The sequence below is a fragment of the Panthera pardus genome, unplaced genomic scaffold (assembly GCF_024362965.1).
Source record: "Panthera pardus isolate Hobbes unplaced genomic scaffold, ASM2436296v1 HiC_scaffold_3, whole genome shotgun sequence".
In the NCBI taxonomy this organism is placed as follows: Eukaryota; Metazoa; Chordata; class Mammalia; order Carnivora; family Felidae; genus Panthera; species Panthera pardus.
Window position 1 is genome coordinate 26,744,189 of NW_026526876.1, and position 24,687 is coordinate 26,768,875.

Here is a 24,687-nt window from a genome sequence, read left to right on the forward strand (position 1 = left end):
TGCTCCCTCCTCCAGTAGAGTTTTGAGTTTTTCTGGCACTGAATTATAACTGAGAAGGGCTCAGAACACACACCAAAACGCCTCCCCACTACATCCCCCCTTTTCTCTGCCTTTCTGCATGTCAGTAGCACTTTATAAGTCAGGCTCCTTTAAGAGAGTCACTTTGCAGAGGAATAGCACAAATCACTCGGCGTTTGTGGTATACTCGAGTGCCAAGAGCAAATGCTTTAAAAATAGCACTTTAGGTATTAACTGCTAACAAAGCAAGAATTGGCTGCTTGTGGCTACAATTTGCATTTAGGGTTGTTGTTTGGTTTTTTTTTTTTAAGCTGATGCACAGCAGTTGACCTTTTAAGTAAAGTTTTAGGTCACTTCTCGGAACGCACTCTGAAAGCTCCTTAGTTTTGTTTTGCTTATTTCAACAGCTTTATTGAGAAAGAGTTCACATACCATACAATGACCCATTTCAAGTGGCCAATTTGATGGATTTCAGTGTATTCACAGATATGGGCAGCCATCATCACAATCAAATTTAGGACATGTTCATCACCTCAAAAAGAAACCCTGCATGCTTTAACTATCACCCCCCCCCCCCACACACACACACACACCCGGCTTTTTTACCCCCCCCGCCCCGATCCCACCCCAGCCCTAGGAAACCCCTAATCTTTTTGTCTCTGTAGATTTCCCAGTTCAAGATATTTCATCTGAATGGGATCCTTTAATATGTGGTCTGTTGTGACTGGCTGCTTTGAAAGCTCCTTAATTTTTTATGTGCATTCCTTTTAGGATTCAAGTTCAAGGAATCTGAGTCCAAATTCAGAGCCGAATTTTACCTGGTTGAAATGCCATTCATTGATGGGGAATGAGGATATATTCATCACTTTGGAGCCTTCAAGACTCCAAGAATGCAGGAAAAAAAGTCCGATAAGTGTTGTTAGTTCATCCCTATTTTAGGACTGAGCGTTGTAGTTACATAATGTAACAATTCCTACCCAGTTACTGCTTAGCCCTATTTCATTTAACATTTATCAAAAACTTCTAATTTCAATTAACAGGGCAAGCCCCCGTTGGATTTAGTCCTTTGTGGTTCACATTGAAAGCATAATTAATCATGGAGACTTTAAATCTCAGTGAATGTAGACTGATAATATTGCCTCTGAGATGCTAGCTGAGCCCCAGCCAGGCCAGGACCTCCTGGGGGCTCCTCCTTGCACCTCCCGGATGTGAGACTGATTCTAACAAACAAAGAGACACAGTCTCGAAAGGACTGCACTAATGAAGAGGCCCTCGGCTTCGCCTTTGTTCTGCTTTGTCCAAGTGCAAGATGGATGAAGCCTGGAGGCGTGAGTGACTCCAGGGAGAGGAAGCCTCCTAAAGAAGATGTGCCTGCATGGAAGGGGTGGCCAATGTGGAGGCCAAGGGCAGGCTGTTCCAAATGTGCCAATTTGGCATTTGGTTATTTTAAATAAAAGTTACTTAAGAGATTGGCTGTGCAAGAAGGACACTCCAGGACACCTGGCTGAGTCCGTTGGTAGAGCATGCAACGCTTGATCTCAGGGTTGTGAGTTCAAGCCTTGCATTGGGTGTGGAGATTACTTGAAAAAAAATAAAATCTTTAAAAAAAAAAAGGAGGACACTCAGACCCTTCTCTGTCCCCCGAATGCAGGAAATCAATCTCCCTTGTGAAAGGTAGCCTCATCAGGAAGTAGAGAGACCTCCTTATCACCAGAGGTGGGAAATTCAGGGTGCAGAAGGCTGTGTAAACAGCCCTTGTTACGTTTTTGTGTATTTACTACCCCAGCCCAAATTCTGTTTAGAATACCTTCCTAACTGAAGCTCCCAAAGTTTTCTCTGTCCTGTCAATCCCTCACAGATTTATTCTCTTTGTGTAAAATTTATGAAAACAGGGGCGCCTGGGTGGCTCAGTTAAGTGTCTGACTTCAGCTTAGGTCATGGTTTTGCAGTCCGTGAGTTCAGGCCCTGCATTGGGCTCTGTGATGACCGCTCCGAGCCTGGAGCCTGCTTCAGATTCTGTGTCTCCCTTTCTCTGCCCCTCCCCTGCTCACACTGTCTCTCTTTCTCAAAAATAAATAAACATTGGGGGAAAAAAATACATATCTATCTATCTATCTATCTATCTATCTATATATAGATATAGATATCTTGGTAATTTCTTCAGGCCTCAATTTCCTTATTGGCCCTCTGTGCGCACATAATAACACTTTGGGTTTTTTCCTCCTGTTAATCTGTCTCATGTAAATTGAATTCTTAGTCCAACTGGAAGACCTTGAAAGTCAGAGGAAGAATTTTTCCTTCCCTTCACCAATTTGGTCCGTCTGGCTTGGGAGATTACCTCCCTCCACACAGATGGGCTGTAACTCACTACGAGGGCCCGATCTGCCATGTGCCAAGCCTGGGGAGTACCAGCAGACTCCGGAGCCAGAGCTCTCATCGGAGATGAATTTAGAAGCCCCCAGCCAGAGGAACTTGCAGCCTGACATGATCCCAGCCCCCCAGCCAGCTGCTGGGCTCCAGGAGCCGTACATCAAGCAGCCTGGAGGCAAGAGCACTGCTTCCCCGGCAGCCCGTGGATCCACCCACAGCCAGGGCGCGAGGTTCATTGTTCCGTGACCCAGTGAGTGGGCATGCTACGCGAGAGCTAGTTACAGGGGACCCTGTAAGATTTGCCTTGTGAAAATTATGACCCACTGGTGTGGGCTGGGTTGTGTCCCCCAGAAGAGATATGTTGAAGCCCTTAACCCCCTGGCACCTGAGAATGTGAGCTTATTTGGAAATAGCATCCTTTTTTTTTTTTTTTTATGTTTTTTTATTTTTGGGAGAGAAAGAGAGAGCACCCAAGTGGGGGAGGGGCAGAGAGAGGGGAACAGAAGACCCAAAGCAGGTTCTGCACTGATAGCAAGCACAGAGCCTGACGCGGGGCTCAAACCCGCCAACCACGAGATCATGACCTGAGCCAGAGTCAGACACTTAACTGACTGAGCCACCCAGGCGCCCCGGAAATAGCATCTTTACAGAAGGAATCAAGTTAAAATGAGGTTGAGTGGACCCTAATCCAATGTGATTGATGTCCTCATTTAAAAAAAGCCAAGGTGGGAAAGTGTGGAATTCGTAATATTGGAGATGAAGGTGGAGCGTTTACAAACTTCATTTGAAAATAAAGAAACCTAGAAATGAAAGTTCAAAACCTAAAAATAATCCAAGTCTTATAAAGAATGAGTGAATCCTATCACAGAGGTTTTTTGAGTCAGGACCAAAATAGTACAGAAGCTATAGAAACACAAACCAGAAATTTAAAAAATTTAAAAGGTTAGAAGAAAGGTCAACTGATGTGTGAATGGGGCGATTTAGTCATTTATGTTCACAAACTCAAGTGAGAAAATGAAACTGAAGAAAATGATTTCAAGTGCATTGGATATTAGGGGGTGCATGGGCAAGGGTGGGGGAGGGGGAGAACATGACCAAGGAGAAAGGTGTGCAGTGACCAGAATATTTCAGATAAGACCCGGTGGTTTGATTTTTTTTTTTCCGTCCTCACTTAAAAGGCATTCAGCTGGATGTTCATTTCTGATCTTGAGGGGTTTAAAAAATTTTTTTTTAATGTTTATTTATTTTTGAAGGAGAGAGAGACAGAATGTGAGGCGCGGGGGTGGGGGGGGCAGGGAGAGGCAGCAAGAGAGGGAGACACAGAATCCGAAGCAGGATCCAGGCCCTGAGCTGTCAGCACAGAGCCCGATGCCGGGCTCGACCCCACAAACCGCGAGATCATGACCTGTGCCGAAATCGGACGCTCAACCGACTGAGCCACCCAGGCGCCCCAGATCTCGAGTTTTGATTAAAGGAGTCCTCCGGTAAATCCTCTCTCTTACCTCCCTCCCTCTCTTTGAAAGTGAATCCCTAATTATAGGCCACGTATAAGATTTACTAGATGAAATCAGCAGCTGTAGATATGACACCAGACTTGCAAAAACATCAACCCACTGTTGCCATAAAAAGCCCAATTGTTAATTGCTTCTTTGGCATCTGGCTATAACAAAAACACCCTTTGCTGTTTAACATTGAAAGTAAATGTAGTGGCAAGAACATTTGGCCTAGAATTAGGGGAGCTGGGATTCTAGTCTCCTTGTGACCTAGTGCTTCTGTGGCGTGACCAGGAGCCACACATAGATGTTGGCATCTGCATGGTTTTCGCTGTGCAGACGTTACTTTTCCAGTCTTCTTCAGAGCTGATGGTTGCCGTGAGGGCCTGTGATTCTTCACTGTTTGGGAAAATGTGACCTACCAGCGTTCCCTGCTTAATGTTGCAGAGTCTCGCTTGGTTTCTTGAGAAGCCTATGCCTAGAATGTATATGAAGATTCGGGAACAGGTACCATTTCAAAGTCAAGTAGTTGCCAGCCCAAGAGGCGAGCTAAGACTAGTCCATGAACCAGGGCAGGGCGCCGCCGGGTGGCTCCAGGACCTTCATCTTCAGGCCTCTCTCGGACTCCCTGCACAAGATCCGAGACGCATGAAGGCAGTCAGGCCCCAGCCATGGCTTTTACCCCATTCCCCCACCTCCTGTGCCTGGCCCCTTGCTCTGTTTGCGGGGTCCTTTGTCTCCCACATGTCTGCGTTGCTGAGAGAGTTGCCTTCCCGCCTTCCGCCACTTGCTGGCTCCGTAACTGTGGTTTGATTACCCACTTGCAAACTCAAGAAGGATGACGTTCTTTCAGGTTCTCAGGGGTTTGCCTGTGTGTATTCTGGTCGGCCAAAGCATGGAGGCCATGTCTTCTAAGCTTCAAGCTAGCTGCTGTCCAGGGGCACCTGGGTGGCTCAGTCGGTTAAGCGTCCGACTTCGGCTCAGGTCATGGTCTCGCGTTTCGCGGGTTTGAGCCCCACGTCGGGCCCTGTGCTGACGGCTCAGAGCCTGGAGCCTGCTTCGGATTCTGTGTCTCCCTCTCTCTCTGCCCCTCCCCACCTCGTGCTCTCTGTCTCTCAAAAATAAATAAACGTAAAAAAAATTTTTTTTAAAAAGGATAGTTACTGTCCACGTGCTGACAATTATACTCCTCATTTGCCTTTTGTTGGAAAGTTAGTAGGCGGGTGGCGAAAGAAACCAAGCCTCCCTGTTTAACTCCAGCTCCTGTCTGTTAACTCACATTGAGTACGTGGCAGCTGTAAATTTTTTGACGAGACTTAACTGGGCAGATCTTCTGTTCCTCACGATGTATGTTTGGACTGAAATATCCAATTTGACCTGTTCCCTCGCATGGCTGCTGGCTTCTTAGCTGGAATGGGTGGGCACTTCTCCGCAAGGCCATCTTGGGCTTCCCCCCAACATGGTGGGCTCAGGGTAATCAGACCAGACTCCGTACGTTGTGTCAGGCATCCGGTTACTAGCTTCCTTTAGAGGCCTGAACTGACGCAGTTTCTCTTCTGCCATTTGCAATTGGTCAGAGCATGACCTAGGCCAACCTAGATTCAAAGTGAGGGGAGGTAGCCTCCATCTCTTGGTGGGAGGAACAGCATACTGGCACAGAGAGGGAAGGAACTGCTGGAGGCCATCTTTGGAGATTATCCACCAGAGACTCCCTGGTGATACCTCTTGATTTATTGGTTTTCTCTTTCTATTCTCAATGGCGTTGTAGACTGTAGGAACATGGGGTAGGCAGGAATTAGTCCCGTGGCCTTAAACCATCAAATCTCCTACCAGCAATTCCAGGGTACTTTGGAAAAGCATCAGTGGCTCTGCCCTTGACTGCAGGATTGGGCATGTTACTCAAACACATCTGAGACTGCCTTCGGAGTACCGTAATAGCTAACGTCAGTTGAACGCTTGCCGTGAACCAGACCCTAGGCCTGTGCCTTTTTCCTGAATCATGTTATTATTAAATTAACATAATCTTTCCAGGCCTGTATGTATATTTCAGTAGTCGTTTCTGGGCTGGTTCGGGTGATAAAAACACAGCGTGACAATATTGGTATCAAAGATTCGAAAATGCTACCCATACTCCAATCTACAGCTATTCCTTCCACAGAACACTTATTCCTATGGGATACTTACTGTGCCTTCTCTTTTCCTTCTCTCTTTCAGAATCTCTTTTGCCAATTGAGTATTCCATTAATTATATATTTGTCCCGCTCTGGTCCCTGCTACCTCCAGGCCCAATGTCTTCCTGCAACCGATGCCAATGAGGGACCCGGGGGAAGGTCAAGGAATGGAAATCAGCCAAGTAGAGCTCTGTGACCACACACAGCCCACACCTTCCAGGGCGTGCGAATGTGCACGCGCGCGCGCGTGCGCGCGCGCACACACACACACACACACACACACACACCACACACACAGAGCTGCTGCTGCTGCCCTCCCACACCCCTCAGGGCAAAGAAACCAGGTCAAGGGAGAGCATAATGTAATATCTGGTTCTCTACTGTGCCCACATTGTGCGTTCAGTAAATGCTTAGGATAATGACTGTTATAATATTACTTTATGCAGGACTTTCAGGAATCTCAGAACTAGTACATACCCTGAAAAATCCGACTAAGGTAGCACGTGGCATTTTTATACTGCATTGGTGTGTTTTTCACAGCTTTGTCGATACATAATTTACATAACGTTCACCCATTTAAGGGGTACAGTTAAATGGCTTTTAGCATATTTATAGAGTTGTCAGCCGTCACCTTAAACCTGATTTTAGAGCATTTTCATCAGCCCCAAGAGAAACTCTGTTTCCATAGCAGCTCACCCCAGCTCAGGCCACTACTCTGCTCTCTTTCTCTGTAGATTTGTCTACTCTGGATATTTCAGATAAATGGAATTATGCGATGTGGCCTTTGATGACTGGCTTCTTCCGCTTATTGTAATGTGTTTTGAAGTTCATCCGTGCTAGAGCATGGATCAGTACCTCATTCCTTCTAATGGCTGGATAATCTTCCATTGTATGGATGGACCACATTTTGCGTATCCATTCATCAGATGATGGACACTCGGGTTGTTTCTATTTTTTGCCTATTAGGAATTTGAACATTCATGTGCAAGGTTTTGCATGGACATAGGTTTCAGTTCTGTTGGGGAGGTATCTTGGAGTGGAATGGCAGAGCCAAATTCACTCCGTATTAACCTTTCGAGGGACTACCCAGTCGTTTTTCAAAGTGGCCACACTATTTTATATTCCCATCCTCAAGGTGTGAGGGTTCTAATTTTTTCACATGCTTGCCGGCAGTTGTAATGGTGCACATAGCATTTTTCACCTGTCTTTCACTTTAAGATTTACCCAAATGTAGCTGAGATGGTGATGCCCAGCCATGTGTGTGTGTGGTGGGTCCAAACAATTCAGGCATTCATTCAACAAACATTTATTCAGCATGTGTTGTGTACCAGCATCATGGGCATTCAGCATCCACTGGGCTCAAGATGACTGTGGTCTTGTGGAAATGGGCAAGCACACCAATGATGAGAGTCCTTCCCACCTGCCAGGTTCATGGCAGAAGAGGCTTTGGAAGCATAAAGGAGGAGTGTTCATTCGGAACCACATAGGACAGTGTTCTGGGAGGAGGGGACCCTCAAGCTGAGTCTTACAGAAGGAAAAGAAGAGTGAGGCAAAGTGGAGGAGTTGGCTGGGGAGAAAAAATTTCAGGAAGAAGAACTGACACTTGCCTAGAAGGTTCTGGAGCCCTGGAGCATGGGGATGCAGGAGCTTCATAAGGCTGAAGGGAAAGGTGTGGCTTTGGAACAGTGGTCCAGAAGAGCTGCTAGAAAGGTAGGCAAGATCATAAAGGGCCTTGTATTTCATGCCAGGCATTTTAATGTTATCCTGAAGTCATGGTGCTGTAGACGGATTTTGAGGAAGGCAGCAATGGGATTAAGTCTTCATTTGGGAGGTCACTCTGGCAGCAGCATGGGGAATGTCGGCGAGAGACAGAGGCCACAGGGGCAGGGAGGCTGTGGGCTCTGCCTGGACGTCGCTGAGGGCCTGGCATCAGCCTCGTGTGGGAGTTGGTCTCGGGGTTGTGCTGTGTTTTCTGGGGGAGCCACAGTTCTGGGAGTGGCCACCGCAGCCAAAGTCTTGTCCGCAGGAGGCACGCCAGTAAAGAAAGGCAGGGGCAGCCTGCCAGCCCCTCAGAGCCAAGCCAGACGTCCCTGCCAGAGCCTCAGCCAGACCCCAGTGAACACTCTCTTTAGTTGTAAGGATCCTGCTTGCACCTGCTGGACCTACCCCTGAGGCACAGTCCAGGCTGAGTTAAAAGGGCTGGGCAGCCCGAGATAATCCAGTTCCGTGGCTCAGACTACCTCCCTTCCTGCACAGGGTCCCCAGGTCTCTCTTGGACGGGGCGGTGGGGGGAGCCTCATTCTGCTTTATCTTGTGGCCTCTGCTGTGTTTGGGGGGCTCATTTCCTCCCAATTCCTACATCCCCCTGAGCGGGGGCAGGGTTGTGGTAGAGGGGAGCCCCGAAACAGAGCTGGACAGTAATCCCCAGAGCAAAGTCTTCTGTGTGTTAACGAAAATTCTCTCCTACATAAATTTTTAAACATTTTTTTTAATCATACACGTTGTACACCTTAAGCCTACACAGTGTTATCTGTTACTAACTCTAAGCTGGGAAAATAAATAAAAATATTTTTAGGTGTATATATGCATTTTCTCTTACTTTATTAATTCACACATTTCTTCTGAGGTCTCTCTGAAAAATAATCCTCTGATGAGATAAATCAGAAGCTGGGGCACCTGGGTAGCTCAGTTGGTTAAGCGTCCAACTTCGGCTCAGGTCATGATCTCACAGTTTGTGGGTTCGAGCCCCTCGTCGGGCTCTGTGCTGTTGGCTCGGAGCCTGGAGCCTGCTTCGGATTCTGTCTCTCTCTCTCTCTCTCTCTCTCTGCCCCTCCCCTGCTCGTACTCTGTCTCTCTCTGTCTCAAAAATAAATAAAACATTAAAAAAAATTTTCTTTTTAAATAAAAAATTAAAAAATTAAAAATCAGAAGCTGATTTCCACATGGCAATCATTGAGGAAATATTAAATGGTTAAACATTAAAACAACTTTTTTAATCTTTCTTATTTATTTGTTTCTTTGTTTTTAAATATTTTATATATTTTGGGGGCACCTGGGTGGCTCATTATGTTAAGTGTTCGACTTTGGCTCGTGTCACGATCTCACGGTCCGTGAGTTCAAGCCCCACGTTGGGCTCTGTGCTGACAGCTCGGAGCCTGGAGCCTGCTTCAGATTCTGTGTCTCCCTCTCTCTCTGCGTTTCCCTGTTTGTGCTCTGTCTCTCTCTCTCTCTCTCTCTCTCTCTCTCAAAGATAAATAAACATTAAAAAAATTTTTTTTAAGCTGTTGTGAATATTCAAGTACAGTCTTTTGATGGACAAATGCACCCATTAGAAATTGAATTGTCGGGTCATAGGTAGGTGCATATGCTTAGCTCTTAGATATTTATACACATTGTTGAGCAATTGTCCAAATTTACACACCCAGTAATGGGTTGGACCTAAAAAAAATTTTTTTTGTAAAGTTTATCGAACCTAAGGTCAGAGAAAATACAATGCAGTGGCACAAATCTGGCTTTTTTTTTTTTTTAATGTTTATTTATTTCTGAGAGAGGGAGACAGAGCACAAGCAGGGGAGGGACAGAGAGGGAAACACAGAATCTGAAGCAGGCTCCAGGCTCTGAGCTGTCAACACAGAGCCCGACGCAGGGCTCGAACCCACAAATCGTGAGATCACGACCTGAGCCAAAGCCTGTTGCTTAACTGACTGGGCCACCCAGGCGTCCCAGCACAAATCTGGCTTAAAATCACGTTTTTGAGGGGTACCTGGCTACCTAAGTTGGTGGAATGTGCAACTCTTGATCTCAGGTTTGTGAATTTGAGCGTAGAGATTACTTAAAAATAAAATCTTTCAACTGTGAATAAATAAATAAGTCCCGTTTTTGACATGTGAATAGGTGAGCTATCATTTTGCTATTTACTTACACCGTAAGCCCCTCTTCTGATTGAGATGTATATAATTCCCCCTTTTAATTAAGTGTACAATTCAGAGGGTTTTAGTGTATTCACAAAAGCTATGCAACTCCCACCATTACCTGGTTCCAGAACATTTTCATCGCCCCAACAGGAACCGTTTTATCCATTAGTAGTGACTCCAACACCTGGCAACCACTCATCTTGCTGGTCTCGATGGACTTACCTATTCTGGAAATTTCCTATATAAATGATAATTAAGCTTTAAAGTTATCATTTCTTTGATGTATCCTTTTCAGGATCCTAAACACTTCAAGTCAGAGAAGACAGGACGCGGCCAATTAAGGGAAGGCTGGAGAGATAGTCATCAACCCATCATGTGTTCCTACAAGCTGGTGACCGTGAAGTTTGAGGTCTGGGGACTTCAGACCAGAGTGGAACAATTTGTACACAAGGTAGGTGAATAAACAGCAGTTCCCGGACTGTGGACACAGTGACTTGTTTTTTTGTTTTTGTTTTTGTTTTTTTAATGTTTATTTATTTTTGAGAGAGGGGAGGGCAGAAAGAGAGGGGGACAGAGGATCCGAAGCAGGCTCTGGGCTGACAGCAGAGAGCCTGATGTGGGGCTTGAACTCACGAACCGTGAGATCGTGACCTGAGCCGAAGTCGGATGCTTAACCAAGTGAGCCACCCAGGCTCTCCGTGACTGTCTTTATTGTCAGCTGGAGTGCACAACGCACAACACCTGTACAGTGCTGAGCCAACACGAGCCAACTGCATCTAGAAAACCCTATTTTCGTGAAAATGCCTCTTACATCCAGGCTTAATTTGATGTTTTGCGCTTCATTTCTCATTCCGTGACCTCCGTGTCTGTCGGATGAGTATATTCAGGAAATTAACTGAATTTAAAACATACTTCTCCCTCTGGCATCAGGCTAACCTCGTTGCAGGCAGAAGTACTTGTACTTGGTACTTGGGTACTTGGATTCCAGGCAGAGGCACGGGGCTTATCTGTGTGTGCAGCCCCCAAGATCATTCTCACTCAAAAGACCCTGCAAATATAGACACTTAAGGTAGAAGACGCCCCAAGAGAAAACACGATTGTCCCCTAGATGGTGCATCTCAGTATTTCTGGTCATTTAATAATTCTGTTACCAAAGAATTATTAATAGCCTCGAAACACAGATTTCAACTGTATACCCACTTTAGCTAAACATGTTAATTGTGTAGCAGGAAATCATCACCTGGTGATGACTTAAGTTTGTTAGGGGCTTCTAGTATGACTGTTACCCTCATGGAAACAAATGGAAAATGTAGTGTTTTGCATTACCCTTTGTAGTGCCTCCCATTTTCATAAAAATAAATACTACCCACATTGTCTCTACATTCCAAATAGGCTGGATATCTGTTTATTTTTCCACTTAAAAACTGATAAAGAATAGCTTTCTGAAATTCTTTTGGGGCCGCTGGAATTTAACGTTAATGCACTGAGCTTTGTGTTACTTACTTAGACGGATTGGTCTACTGAGATTGAAGGCCGATTGGCAATAACACGTATACATTTTGAATTTAAGTACAAAGGAATAGATTGAACCTGGGCTTATGAGAATGGCAGACTCTAGAACAGATCTGAGAGCTTTGGTGTGTTTTTAACGGAGAGGTGTATCGTTCTTCTGCGCTCTAGAGCCCTGTCGGTCGGCCCAGCCAGAGGTGGGAGCCACGTGAGAGACACATAGAAATCAAGTTTTGGGGACCACCTGTTTCCCAGCCGTGTCCCAAGCGATTAAGCGGGAAGACGCTCCCGGCTCTGTGTCTAACCTGGGCTGTATCTTCTTTGACTTCCTGCACTATCTCTACCCCCTTATTTTTTAGCCCAAAATGATCTCCTCTTCTCGGGCCCACTACACAGAGCACTTGTCATATCCTCCTTTCTCTTCTCAAAGCCTATTTAGATTGCTGTAGGGCTTATTGTGTTTCTTTTCTCATCCGATGACTTTGGCTAGTTTTGAGATTCTGTTTCTTTACAATACCTGTAGGAATTATGCTCTAGTAAAAGGCATGCCCGTTTCCAAATATAAGGAAGTGTTATCTACACCCCCTAACCACACCTACTGTGGCCCATGAGCTGCTAATGAGTATAGGAGGCTAGTATTTGCATGCGTTTAAAGTACCAGGGATGCCTTTCTCTGAATACTTTTGTTTTTTAAGAATCTATTCACAGTTAAGGGGGAAAAAAATGTTCGAAAGCGAGCCATTAGCACATTATTGAATTCTTGGTTCCAGCAGACAGCTGTGTTGTGCTTAATGTAATAGGGTATATTTTACTGATGGCTCGATGCCGTTCTTTTCATTTCCATGAATTTGACAGTCAGCACTTGAGTGTGTATGGTTTCATGTTGTTTCTTATTTTCGTGACATATTTCCTCCTTCCAAATCATAAAAGCCTCACCAGCTATCCAGAGGCATGGAGAAATAAACACTTCATTATAAACGCTTCCCTTGTTTCTGCAAATTCGCCAGATTAAACTCCTTCATTTACTGAAACGTGCTTGAACCTTTCGTGAGAGGTTTTTGACAGTTGCTGGATTTTGTTTGGCAGGAAGAAAGGAATGTTGAAGGGAGCGTGTGCGTATCCAAGAAACGTAAAGCGGCATATTTATAGAGGACAAAAAGAGCACCAGAAGATTCATAAATAAATAAATAAATAAATAAAATTAAAACTCATGAACAGGGTTACACACAGGCACACATATACACACAAGCTATATATATATTATCTTTCTTAGTCTTCTATTGCCATTGCGTCTCACTACAAGAAACAATTTCCTTCCTTTTGTCTCCTAGCCAAGCTTACCATCCCCATCTGTTCTATACCTGCTGAGGTCTCTTTATTTCGTCTCTTTCTTTTTTTTTTTTAATTTTTTTTTTAACGTTTATTTTTGAGACAGAGAGAGACAGAGCATGAACGGGGGAGGGTCAGAGAGAGAGGGAGACACAGAATCCGAAACAGGCTCCAGGCTCCGAGCTGTCAGCACAGAGCCCGACGCGGGGCTTGAACTCACGGACCGCGAGATCGTGACCTGAGCCGAAGTCGGCCGCTTAACCGACTGAGCCACCCAGGCGCCCCTATTTCGTCTCTTTCAATAATACTTGTGTAAACTGCTTTTTTCCCCTTCTGTTATGTGAAAGTCACTCCCCAAATGATATTTCTTTATCTCGTATCCCACACCTTCAATTAAATTTTTAAAAAAAAAATTTTTTTATCAATATTTCGGTTATTTCCTCAGGGAAGAGTTAAGTGCTCTTTGCTTAGAAGTCACTTGCTATCCAGAAAAGCATTCTTGATTCCCAACACCTAGGACCTCCTTGCACCAGCGAGACACGCACCGTCCCACAAGCGAAAAGTTGAACCTGTTTTAGGTAAAGATAAATGAAAAGTCTCAGGGTGATGAGCTTCGAGATCCATCCCAGCCCCTGCTGTACGACTGCCAAGTAAGGTTGTCCACAATGTATACACTCCCAGTCCAAGTTTCAAACAAGATGAAGAGATTAACTTACAGCAAGTAGAGAATGCCATGGAAGGACTCGGGGCGAACGAGCCCATATCTGTGTCCATGAGACTATAATTGCCGTCCCATGGACAGAGTGATTGAGAAATTTGTAATTGCCAGGATTCCTAGAATTGGGAACAACCTATTTTCTGGATCGTTTTCGTCAGACGTGGTTATTACTTCACCTTCCTTCTTCTACTTTTTTAGGTGGTCCGGGATATTCTGCTGATTGGACATAGACAGGCTTTTGCATGGGTTGATGAGTGGTATGGTAAGTCACCTTCCCCACCTTCATCCCACCTGGCTTCAGATGCTACCTAGAAAGACACAACAAAGGCAGGACTATTCCGCCCTGAATTGCCAGCAGCGCTGTCTGTGGGAACATAACAAAGAAGAATATAACGATCGAAGCTTTGTCTCAAATAACCACGGTACAGCTGGCCCTTGAACAACACGGGTTTGAACTGTGTGGATCCACTTAGGCAGATTTTCTTTTTCACTAAACACAGAACACTGCTGTGAATGTGTTTTCTCTTCCTTATGATTTTCTTAACAACATCTTCTTTTCTCTAGCTTTCTTGATGGTAAGAATACAGAATTGATTACATGGAACATACAAATATGTGTTCGTCAGCTGTTAATGTTATCAGTAAGGCGTCCAGTCAGTCGTAGGCTATTGGAGGGAGTCAAAAGTTACGCATGGATTTTCGATTCCGCAGGAGAGAATGTGTGTGTTGGCGCCCCTAACGCCCTAATTGTTCAAGGGTCAACTGTACTTAGTTATTGACTAATAAGTAGGACCTCCGTACCTTTGCTGCTGGCATACTTGAGAACACAAGGGCTCTGTACTTCTGTTGGATGGGTTTTAAACCCATCCTGATTTATCCCAGACTTCGATTCAAGATCAAAACTGTCTGAAGCATCATATCAAGTGAAAGTGAATCCTTGGATTCACAGGACACTTTGCAATACTCTTTCACTAAAAACCTAAGGATTCTGCAAGGATCCATAGGTGCCCCTTCATCCTAACTAAGACTGTTGTGGCTTTTTTCTTTTTCTTTCTTTCTTTCTTTCTTTCTTTCTTTCTTTTCTTTTCTTTTCTTTCTTTCTTTCTTTCTTTCTTTCTTTCTTTCTTTCTTTCGTTTTTTTTCATGATTTGGGAGGAGTTAAACAAGTTCTGCACATTTCCACTAAAAGAAAATAAGGTTTGCTTCATCCTGTGATGGATGGACCACCCTTTCCAAATTCGCAGCACTATCATTTCATCCACATGAATCTTCTACATTCCCAGAATCAGTCATCAGAGGCTCTTGTCCTTGACTATAAATAGAGATGAACACACCCAATTGGTGACTTGGGTTAGATCTGATTAGCCAATGAAATGCTGTCCTCCTTGGCCTCTTCCTAAGTCAATTGAATTTGTCCTCAGTGTAACCTACATTGCATTTTGGTGCTTGTCTGTCATTGTTCCACCAATCCCTCCCTCTTCTTAGCAGAAGATATCAAATCCACAATGAAAAGATACATTGGACTAAACAGGCAAAGAAAATGATTGTCATTAATGTCATTAGCTGCTTCGAGCCACATTTCAAAAGACCTTGTTCTGGAGGGCTTGGTCTGTGTGTGTATGTGTGCGTGTGTGTGTGCATTTTTCCCAGATCTGCATCTTCTGGAGAGCCAAGTGCATCTTCCTGGGTTTGTCCAAAGGCAGACCTCTGGAAGAGATTCTTTTGAAAGATCATCATTTGTTCGTTCTTACCGCACACCCCCAGGACACTGCTTACGTGTAGCAGATGTTGGCTTGCCACATTGTCATGATTTTCATGATGTCTCCCCAAGGCAGGTAGAGGGAGAGCCCCCTGTGATTACTTACCCTGATCATGAAACAAATATTTCTGCTTACCGCCCCCCCCACCCCCCCCCCCCCGTACACACACACCCGGAGCTTTTCTCAGCTTCTTAGAGAGGGCGCATAGACGCAAAAAATCCTGAAGACTTGCTGCTCTCTCTGAACTTTGACTTCTCTAAGCTCGTGGTGTCCTTGCCACCAACACTAAGAGAATATCAAAAGGATATTCAGAGAATAATTGGCAAGTGAATGGGGACCTGAAGGGCCAAGAATCTGACACTTTGAAGACGAAGAGACAGGGAGAGCACTTTGATAGATTTCCTTCCAGTACCAGAATGCCATAGAGGTCTTTTCAGAAAAGGCAACATCAAAAAGGGTAGCTGGTTCCTGATTAAGAGGACAAAACACTTCAAGCCTGTTGATCAGAAAAGAGGGTTTGAGTAGAGGCAGGATATAGAAAAAAAAAATGTGGGTGGGCATCCAATGCGGAATGGCTAGGGTACAAAAAAATGGGGGCTTATTCTTTTCTGTCTCAGGCATGCCAGAGCAAGGAAGAGACTTAAAGTCTTTTAGTCCAAAAAAAAAAAAAAAAAAAAAAAAAAATCTCAGACCATTCCAGGGGGCCCAAAGCTAGACTAATGCATCAAAGGAAAATAGAGGCCTCCAGTCCTGGAGAGCTTTCAGAGGGAGAATGCCTACCTATTTACTCAGGATGGGTTAGGTGGACCTATTAACAACTCAAGGAGTCTATTGACAAAAAGCCTTTCTGTATCTGAGTGCAGAAAAGCAGTGTGTGGTTTAGTGGATGTAGATCATGGGGAAGCCATGTACTCTGCAGAGAAGGTCTCCACCCCCTGTATACACAGTCTTAGCTCCAACCAAAACAGGCAGCCTTTTCACTAGGCAAGGGGTCTAGGAACCACCCCATCAATTTCATGTAAATTACTGGCATTCTTGCCCCCTTCCCCCGCAACTGCTTGCCAGGAAAACTGTGGCTCCTTCCTTACACAGCTACAGACGGCTCAGTCATAATAGCCCTGCCCACAGAGTGGCTTCTCAGTCCCTTATTCAAGGTGATCCTAGGGACGGTGGGCCTTTCGGGGGAAATGGGTGTGTCACTGTCCATGAGGATGGCCCTTCAGTTTGGGCTACCTGAAGTTACTTATTTTTCTTTGGTCCCAGTAGGCTCAGTGAGGCTCTCATTAGTAGACACAGAAAAGGTCCAAAGTAAAAAAAAATAATAATAAATAATAATAAAGTTAGGGGCGCCTGGGTGGCGCAGTCGGTTAAGCGTCCGACTTCAGCCAGGTCACGATCTCACGGTCCGTGAGTTCGAGCCCCGCATCAGGCTCTGGGCTGATGGCTCAGAGCCTGGAGCCTGTTTCCGATTCTGTGTCTCCCTCTCTCTCTGCCCCTCCCCCGTTCATGCTCTGTCTCTCTCTGTCCCAAAAATAAATAAAAAACGTTGAAAAAAAAAATTAAAAAATATTAGATGGAATAGAAATGGAAGACTTCATTGAGAAAATGGTGAGTTTAAAAAAAAAATAATAATAATAATAATAATAAAGTTAAAATTAAAAAACCCTTGCCTATGGTTTGTAGCATTGGTGCAAAGTGAGGTCCCCAGGCCCACATCAGCCCCCACCTCAGGTACTTGTTAGAAATTCAAATTCTGGGCTCCTACGGAATAAAATACTCTGGGGGAATAGCCCAGCAATCCGTGGTTTAACAAGCCCTCCAGATGATTCGGATACTTGCTAAAGTTTAAGAACAACTTTAAATCAGATTAGATTGCAAGTACAGCTTAATTAATTCAGTCCAAACAGATTAGAGAATGGTGGATGTCTTCCGGGCCAACTGGTAGGCTTCGGTGCCTTGTGAGAATTGGAAAAAAGAACATCCTTCTGGGCCGGTTCAGCAGGTGATCTCAGCTTAGGGCTGAATTTTAGTCCCATTGGCCTCCCTGGCGATGTGTTTGTACCGGACACAAACTCTACACCATAGGCAGTGGCACCCCTGAATGTCTTTCTCTCTAATTAAGCTAACCACCTCCAGTGCTTAATTAAGAAGAAAGAAGGGGGGAGGGGGGTCGGTGGGAAGGACATTGTCCATGGTGGTTGTTCTTCTCTTACCCAAGGATTAATTTTGTATCTTTTCTGAGTCTGAGCACGTGGCTGTCGCATAACTATTTCCCTAAACAAATTTTATTCTGCTCATGTTCATTGTGAAGTGTAACCATGTCCACAAAAGGTTCACAAATCTGGAGGTATTTTGAGAGAGGCACAAAGAGGATTGCCAAAGAGAGGCTATGATTGAATGGAACTTCATGAACGTCTTTGAAATAGTCACCCTTCCAAAAAAATTATGAGACTGGGTGGGGGGTGGGGTGGGGAGGGTGGCATAGTCTTGCTAGTATAGATGAAAGTCCCTCATGAAAGTGACTTAGAAATTATTCTCCAGTCCCTAGAGCAGGCCTAAAAATGAATGGAGCTAGCCCAAGGTGGAGAAGGAAGCCTACTGAGAGACTAGACTAGCATTAGCTGGTTGAACTCACCAAGCCGGTATTTTCCCATGGCCTCCAGTTTCCTGAAGTATGAATTTCAGTGCCGTGGCTATGACACAACGTTTTGTGTGTGTGTACCTGTGTTCATTTTTCTGGGGAGAGAACTCCTAGTTTCTCATCAGATTTTCAAAGGGATCTGTGACTCTCTTCTACCTCCCCAAATTAAGAACTATAAAAAAAATCATAACCGTGTATTACAATTCTAGATCTTAGGGGTCTGAATTACATGGAAAGGGTAATTGACCAAGACTTGAGGATTGGCTACTTTCACTACAAAAAAAGTGGAGCCCACCCCTAAGCTATTTATAACAAGCTTGTATTGAATTTATAATCACCTTAAAGAGCTTTATTTTTCTTTTAATTTTTTTTAAGGTTTATTCATTTTTCAGAGACAAAGTGTGAGTGGGGAAGGGGCAGAAAGAGAGGGAGACACAGAATCCGAAGCAAGATCCAGGTTCTGAGCTGTCAGCACAGAGCCCGACACAGGGCTTGAACTCACAGACCACAAGATCGTGATCTAAGCCAAAGTTGGACATTCAACCAACTGAGCCACCCAGGCGCCCCTCATTGTAAAGAGTTTTAAAGGCAGGAGGCACCTGGATGGCTCGGTTGGTTGAGCGTCCTACTCTTGATTTCAGCTCAGGTCATGATCTCATGGTTCGTGAGTTCAAGCCCCGCATCAGGCTCTGTGCTGACAGTGCGGAGTCTGCTTTGGGATTCTCTCTCTTCTTCTTTCTCTGCCCCTACCTCATTCTCTCTTTCCCTTCCGCCACACCCCCCCCCTCCATGCCAAAGGATAATTGCCATTTTGCTAGAGCCGAGGAGTATCAAATTTCATTCATGGTTGCTGGAGCCTCCCTCCACCCCTAACCCAACCACTTGTTTAACACTTCCATTTTGACCTAGCATTAAGAAAAAATTGCTTCTGTTTAGGCTGAAGATCTTAGAAGTAGAGAGAAAATGTTTGTAGAAGGAAATAAAACGTGTACTACTAGACAGGTCATTGAATTAAAGTATATAACTCCATTAAAATTTTAGCTGCTGTAGCTATGCAATACAATGAGGGAAAATTTTTGATTGCAGACGTTTTGTCCCATGGCATTTGTAACTTCTCTGTATGTTCAACTGACTTCTGTCCTTTCAAATATATGATCTTACCTCCACAAACGGTGAAGTCAGCCTGCCTCCTTTAAAAAATAAAGCGATTGAAAAAAAATTGCCACCATAAACAAAGTCGAAAGACGAGGAGAAGATATTTGTAGTATAGGGTAGCCAACAGAGAATATCTATAATGTATAAAGAGGTCCTGTAAATAAAGAATCCAGCAACTCAGTAGAAAAAAAAGGTAAAGAACATTAATAGGTACGCCATAGAAAAAAGCACAAATGACCAATAACTTTGATACTAATCACAAGAAATACAATGAAAACAAAATATGACATTTGTTCATCTGATAGCAAAAAATTTAAGATCTTGAAAATATTCCGTTTTGGATAAAGTGGGAGAACAAATAAACAGTTTCTATAAAAATGATTAAGTACGAAAACCTATGACCCAGCAATTCCACTTTTAGAAATTTATTATAGAAATTTGTATATTTATACATGTGCCCTTGAATATAGGTACAAAGAAGCTATTCAGTATAGTGTTGTTTATAAAAGCTAGAAATTAGTCTCAGTTTAAGTGTTTATTTTATTAATAGGAATATGAGCAAATAAATTACGATACACCCATACTGTGAATATTGTTTGTGACAGTTAAAAAGAATAAGCTAGTTCTATATATACCAGTATGGAAATATGTATATTTTCCATTAGTGGAAAAAGCAAATCAGATCAATATGTATAGGGGTGCCTGGCTGGCTCCATCGGTAAAGTATGTGACTCTCGATCTCAGGGTCATGAGTTCAAGCCCCATGTTGAATGCAGAGATTACTTAAATAAATAAAACTTTATTTTGTTTAATTTTTTTTTTACATTTATTCATTTTTGAGACCTAGAGCGTGAGCAGGGGAGGGGCAGAGAGCAAGGGAGACACAGAATCCGAAGCAGGCTCCAGGCTCTGAGCTGTCAGCACAGAGCCCAACTTGCAGCTGGAACTCACGAACTGTGAGATCATGACTTGAGCTAAAGTCAGACCCTTAACCAACTGAGCCACCCAGGCGCCTTTAAAACTTTTAAAAAATGTATTAAAAAAAATAAAAATGGGGTGCCCGGGTTGGCTTAGTTGGTTAAGCATCCGGCTCTTGATTTCCACTCAGGTCATGATCTCCAGGTTCATGAGCTTGAGCCCCACTTTGGGTGAGCTTTCTCTCTCTCTCTCTCTCTCTCCCCCCCTCTGCCCCTCGCTCATTTGTACCCTCTCCCTCTAAATAAATAAATAAATAAATAAATAAATAAATAAATAAAATAAAAATTTAAAAAGAAAAAGAACAGTATTTGTAGGATGTATGGCATAGGGTACTATATAGTATGATTCCATAAATGTAGAAATAAGTGAGACTATATGTATGTGTAGTAATATACATGTGAATTCATAGAAAGAATTCATAGAAAAGAAAAGCCTGTACCTCAAACTCTTAACAGTAGTGATATTCAGAAAAAATAGGATTAGTGGGAGAGGTTACAAGGAATGAAATTCTTTTCTCAATATAAATCAGTACTATTTGAAGTATTTCTATGGAACACAATTCATGTATTACTTGAGTGATTTCATAAACAGTCACTGAAATCCATATTTTATTAAAAAGCAGAAAATGGTTGAAGCAGACCAACATTCATAGAGTGGAGGTGTATATATATTATATATTTTTTTAATGTCACTTCTTCTTTTTTTTTTTTAATGTTTATTTTGAGAGGGAGAGTGCATATGCGAGTGAGGGAGGGGCGGGGGGGGTGCGGAATCCCAAGCAGGCTCCTTGAGGTCAGCAAGGAGCCCAAAGCGGGACTCAGTCTCCCAAACTATGAGATCATGACCTGAGCCGAAGTCAAGAATCTGACACTTAACTGACTGAGCCATCCAGGCACCCCCATATTATATATCTATATATATATCTATATCTATATATATATATTTTTTTTTTTTTTTTTTTTGAGAGAGAGAGAGAGCACATGTGCATGCTGCAGGGGAGGGGTGAAAGAGGGGAACACGGGATCCAAAGCAGGCTCTCTGTGCGGACAACAGAGAGCCCAAAGAGGGTCTCGAACCCACAAACCATGAGATGATGACCTGAGCCAAAAGTTGGACACTCAACCAACTGAGCCACCCAGACACCCCCTATTTTTTGTTTTTAAATGAAAGCCTTTAGTTCACAGCTGAAGAAATCAAAGCAGATTCCTCAATTAACAAATTCCCTGGATCCAGAGCTGCTTTGACAAAGCGGACTGGTAATAAAAGCAGAAGGTTCCCATCTCAGCCCAGTCATCTGGCAGGGGGGAAGGTTCTATCTGGACCACATTCAGTGTGACCTCCACGTGGCTGGAGTAGGAGACAGGATCAGCTCTCCCCTCATCCGAAGGAGGGTAAGAAAGAGAAGGAAAGAAACGGCCTCGCAAGAGGGCAAAGAGAGGAAATCTTGTGCCACTGAAGTGTAATGAGGGCATTTATACCCCCAGCATACTTCCCAGAGCAGATCATATCAGTGTTATATATACACACACACACACACACACACACATAAAACTTCCGATAGCCTAATGTCAGAGATACTATGATGTACCTTTCTTACCAACAGAAACATCATACTAGTTACAACATACTCTTAAATCAAGGAACTAGCCCAGTGTTACTTATTTAAAAACCTTTTATCTAAGAAACGTTATTTATGAAAAGTAAATTATGACCTTCCAAATCTGTATATTGAGGGGTGATTACTTATCGGTCTATTTACAAAACAATTAACATAAGTTTCCTTTTAGAGTGTCTTAGTACACATGAACTAGAAATAAAAAGGTTTGAACCTAAACTGTTAGAAGTCATTCTCTGATCATTGAAAATCAATCCATAATGAAGATGAATCATCTCTGCAAGTATAATCTGTCGTTGGGCAGTGCAATCGAATTCACTAAAAAATTGATTCATATATAGATTTTGAGGTAATATACTTTGCAGAAGCAAGACCTAATGCATTTCACCACATAAACTAAACAGGAATATTTTCACTGATTAGGCTCTCCATAAATTACTAAGGAATATTGAAAATATTTACATCATATCCATAAGCATGTATGTATGGTACATGGGGAGAACTCAGGAGTCTTATGTGGTCTAATTGGGAGATTTTCTTCTTCTAGGTGAAATTTCCTGGAACTTTGTTTTGTAACTCTTCGTTTAAAACAAAACAAAACAAAACAAAAAAGGTGGGGCGCGTGGATGGCTCAGTCGGTTCAGCGGTTGAGCATCTGACTCTTGATTTCGGCTCAGGTCACAATCTCACGGTTGTTGAGTTCGAGGCCCACATCGGGCTCTGTGCTGACAGCGTGGAGCCTCCTTGGGATTCTTTCTGTTCCCCATCTCTCTGCCCTATCCTGCTTGTGCTGTCTCTCAAAATAAATAAATAGGTAAACTTAAAAAAAAAATTTGTTTAAAAGGTACCATGTTTCTAGAAGGAGCAGAAATTCTAGAAAACTATATTTTCTTTTTTATTTTTAAATATTTATTATTTATTTTCGGGAGAGAGAGAGAGAGACAGAGCATGAGCAAAGGAGAGGCAGGGAGAGAGGGAGACACAGAATCTGAAGCAGGCTCCAGGCTCTGAGCTGTCAGCACAGAGCCCGAAGTGGGGCTTGAACCCACGAACCCCGACGTCATGACCTGAGCCAAAGTCAGACTCAAGCTACTGAGCTACCCAGGTGCCCCTAGAAAACTGTATTTTCTCCTTACCAATCCTAAACTGATGGTATTTGACCCCAAACAATAGATTTTAAATAATGTTCTTCGTTTTTGTTCTTACACAAGTACAGCAGATTTGATGTAGGAAATAATAAACAAAAGGAAGAAAATGAAAATTACCTATAATTCCAACTCCTCAAAACAATCACCGTTAATATTTTGAAATGTATTCTTTTAGTCTTTTTAAAATGTATGTAATGCTTTTCTGACAAAAATGATTTCATATAATACATACAGTGTTTTCACCTCCAATTTTTGACAATATACCAAGAACATTTCTCTATAGTGTTAATTTTCTTCTACATCACTTTTGAATGGTTGTATATTACTATCAGTCCCCTGGGTTGTTTTCCATTTCTCACTATTACGAACAAGGCAGTAATGAATACCTTTGTTGTTAAATCCTTCTTCACATCTACAAAATTGAAATATCTCTGAAAGCACACGGTTACACAGTTAAACCCTTCTCCTCACGTTGAGCTAATTAAAGATAAAGAACGATTTCTGTTGGGATTCACTAGGACAAAAAAACTACAATGCCTTTGTTTTTGTTTGCCAAAATACTGTCATGCCAGTGGCTGGGAAGGGAGGGGAGGGAGGGAAATGTCTAATGAACACATATATAGAGAAACGTCCCCAAAGTCTTAGCTTAAAAATGACCTCAGTATTTGTTCCAGGTGCATTTGTGTTTAAGAAATGTTGATAACTAGCCTTTGAGGTTAAAGTTGATTGTATTGAAAGAATATTGTTAATTAAGATAACGTTTGTTCTAATTACAAAGCAGCGTCTCTTTATTGCTTTCCAGTTACCTCGATTTTCTAAAAGAAAAGCATGCTCTTTGCCTGGCCAGACTGCTGCTTAGCATCCTCGATACTTACATTGCTTTATGGACAGTATTTTTGATTGATGGTTTTGGGGTGGGCGGGAGGGGGGTCATCGGCTAAATAAAATAGCCCAGGTTCGGATTTAGAGCCGCCCTCCATCTTGGCCCCAGACCACACTGAATTGAATCACAGGGTTCTGGCAAGTGTACCCTGTGGAGATGAAGAGAAGCTCACATGACATACATGGGTTGATATAAAAAGACAGCAAACCACATGATGCAGCAAATACTTAGGGAAAAATTCCAGCTGTGAATACCCTCTCTGAATCCCCACCAAGCTAATTCGTGATCGGGGTGGTCGCATAACCAATTCAGCATACCTTCATTGTAGAGGGGCATGAAGTTAAATTCTGCCATGAGAGCAACAGAGGAATGCCTGTCTGGGAAGATTGCTGGTAGCGTGGTGTAAAATAACCAAAGAGCGGGGTGGGGAGTTGAGGGTAAAACAGCAGCCATCTTGAAAGTGAGAATAAGTGTTATTTTTACGCATTTCACATACTGAAGATGAATGGGTTCTTTGTTTCAGCTTTTTGTCAGTTGGATTTAGACGGGGGTTCCTCAGCCTTTACCACGGTTGACATTTTGGCCCAGACACTTCCCCGTTGAGAAGGGGAGAGTGCTGTGCATTGGTAGGATATTCGGTGGCATCACTGGCCTCCACCCCCTAGATGCCAGTGGCACCACCACCCCAGGTGTGACAACCGAAACTGTCACAAAGTTGTCCCCTGCTGGGAACCACTAGATTAGGAGATCGTTATCCTGAAATGCTGAAAAACTACAGACTCAGACCCAAAAGCATAATGTCATGTGCCATTTTATTTATAGATCAGTGTAGGTGGAAGTAATGCCAGCCATCTCCAAGCTGTTAGACTAGACTTGAAGTTCGATGTAGACCCGCACTCTCCAACACTATGAATTCTGTGCAGAAATACATCCATGTGTGAGCACTGCGCCCAATATCCCTTGTACCGGTAAACATCGTTTGTCTG

The 24,687-nt window shown here is 43.4% G+C and overlaps 1 protein-coding gene across 8 annotated transcripts in view; it reads left to right on the forward strand.

Moving 5' to 3' along the window:
* PITPNC1 (phosphatidylinositol transfer protein cytoplasmic 1) overlaps window positions 1-24,687 on the forward strand; it is a 267,954-nt gene that overhangs the window by 233,929 nt on the left and 9,338 nt on the right. For all 8 annotated transcript variants that reach the window (XM_053892263.1, XM_053892267.1, XM_053892271.1 and 5 more), the window contains 2 exons: window positions 10,262-10,417; window positions 13,721-13,784. In XM_053892263.1, coding sequence (XP_053748238.1) covers window positions 10,262-10,417; window positions 13,721-13,784 — 220 coding nt within the window. The remainder of the gene's footprint in view (window positions 1-10,261; window positions 10,418-13,720; window positions 13,785-24,687) is intronic.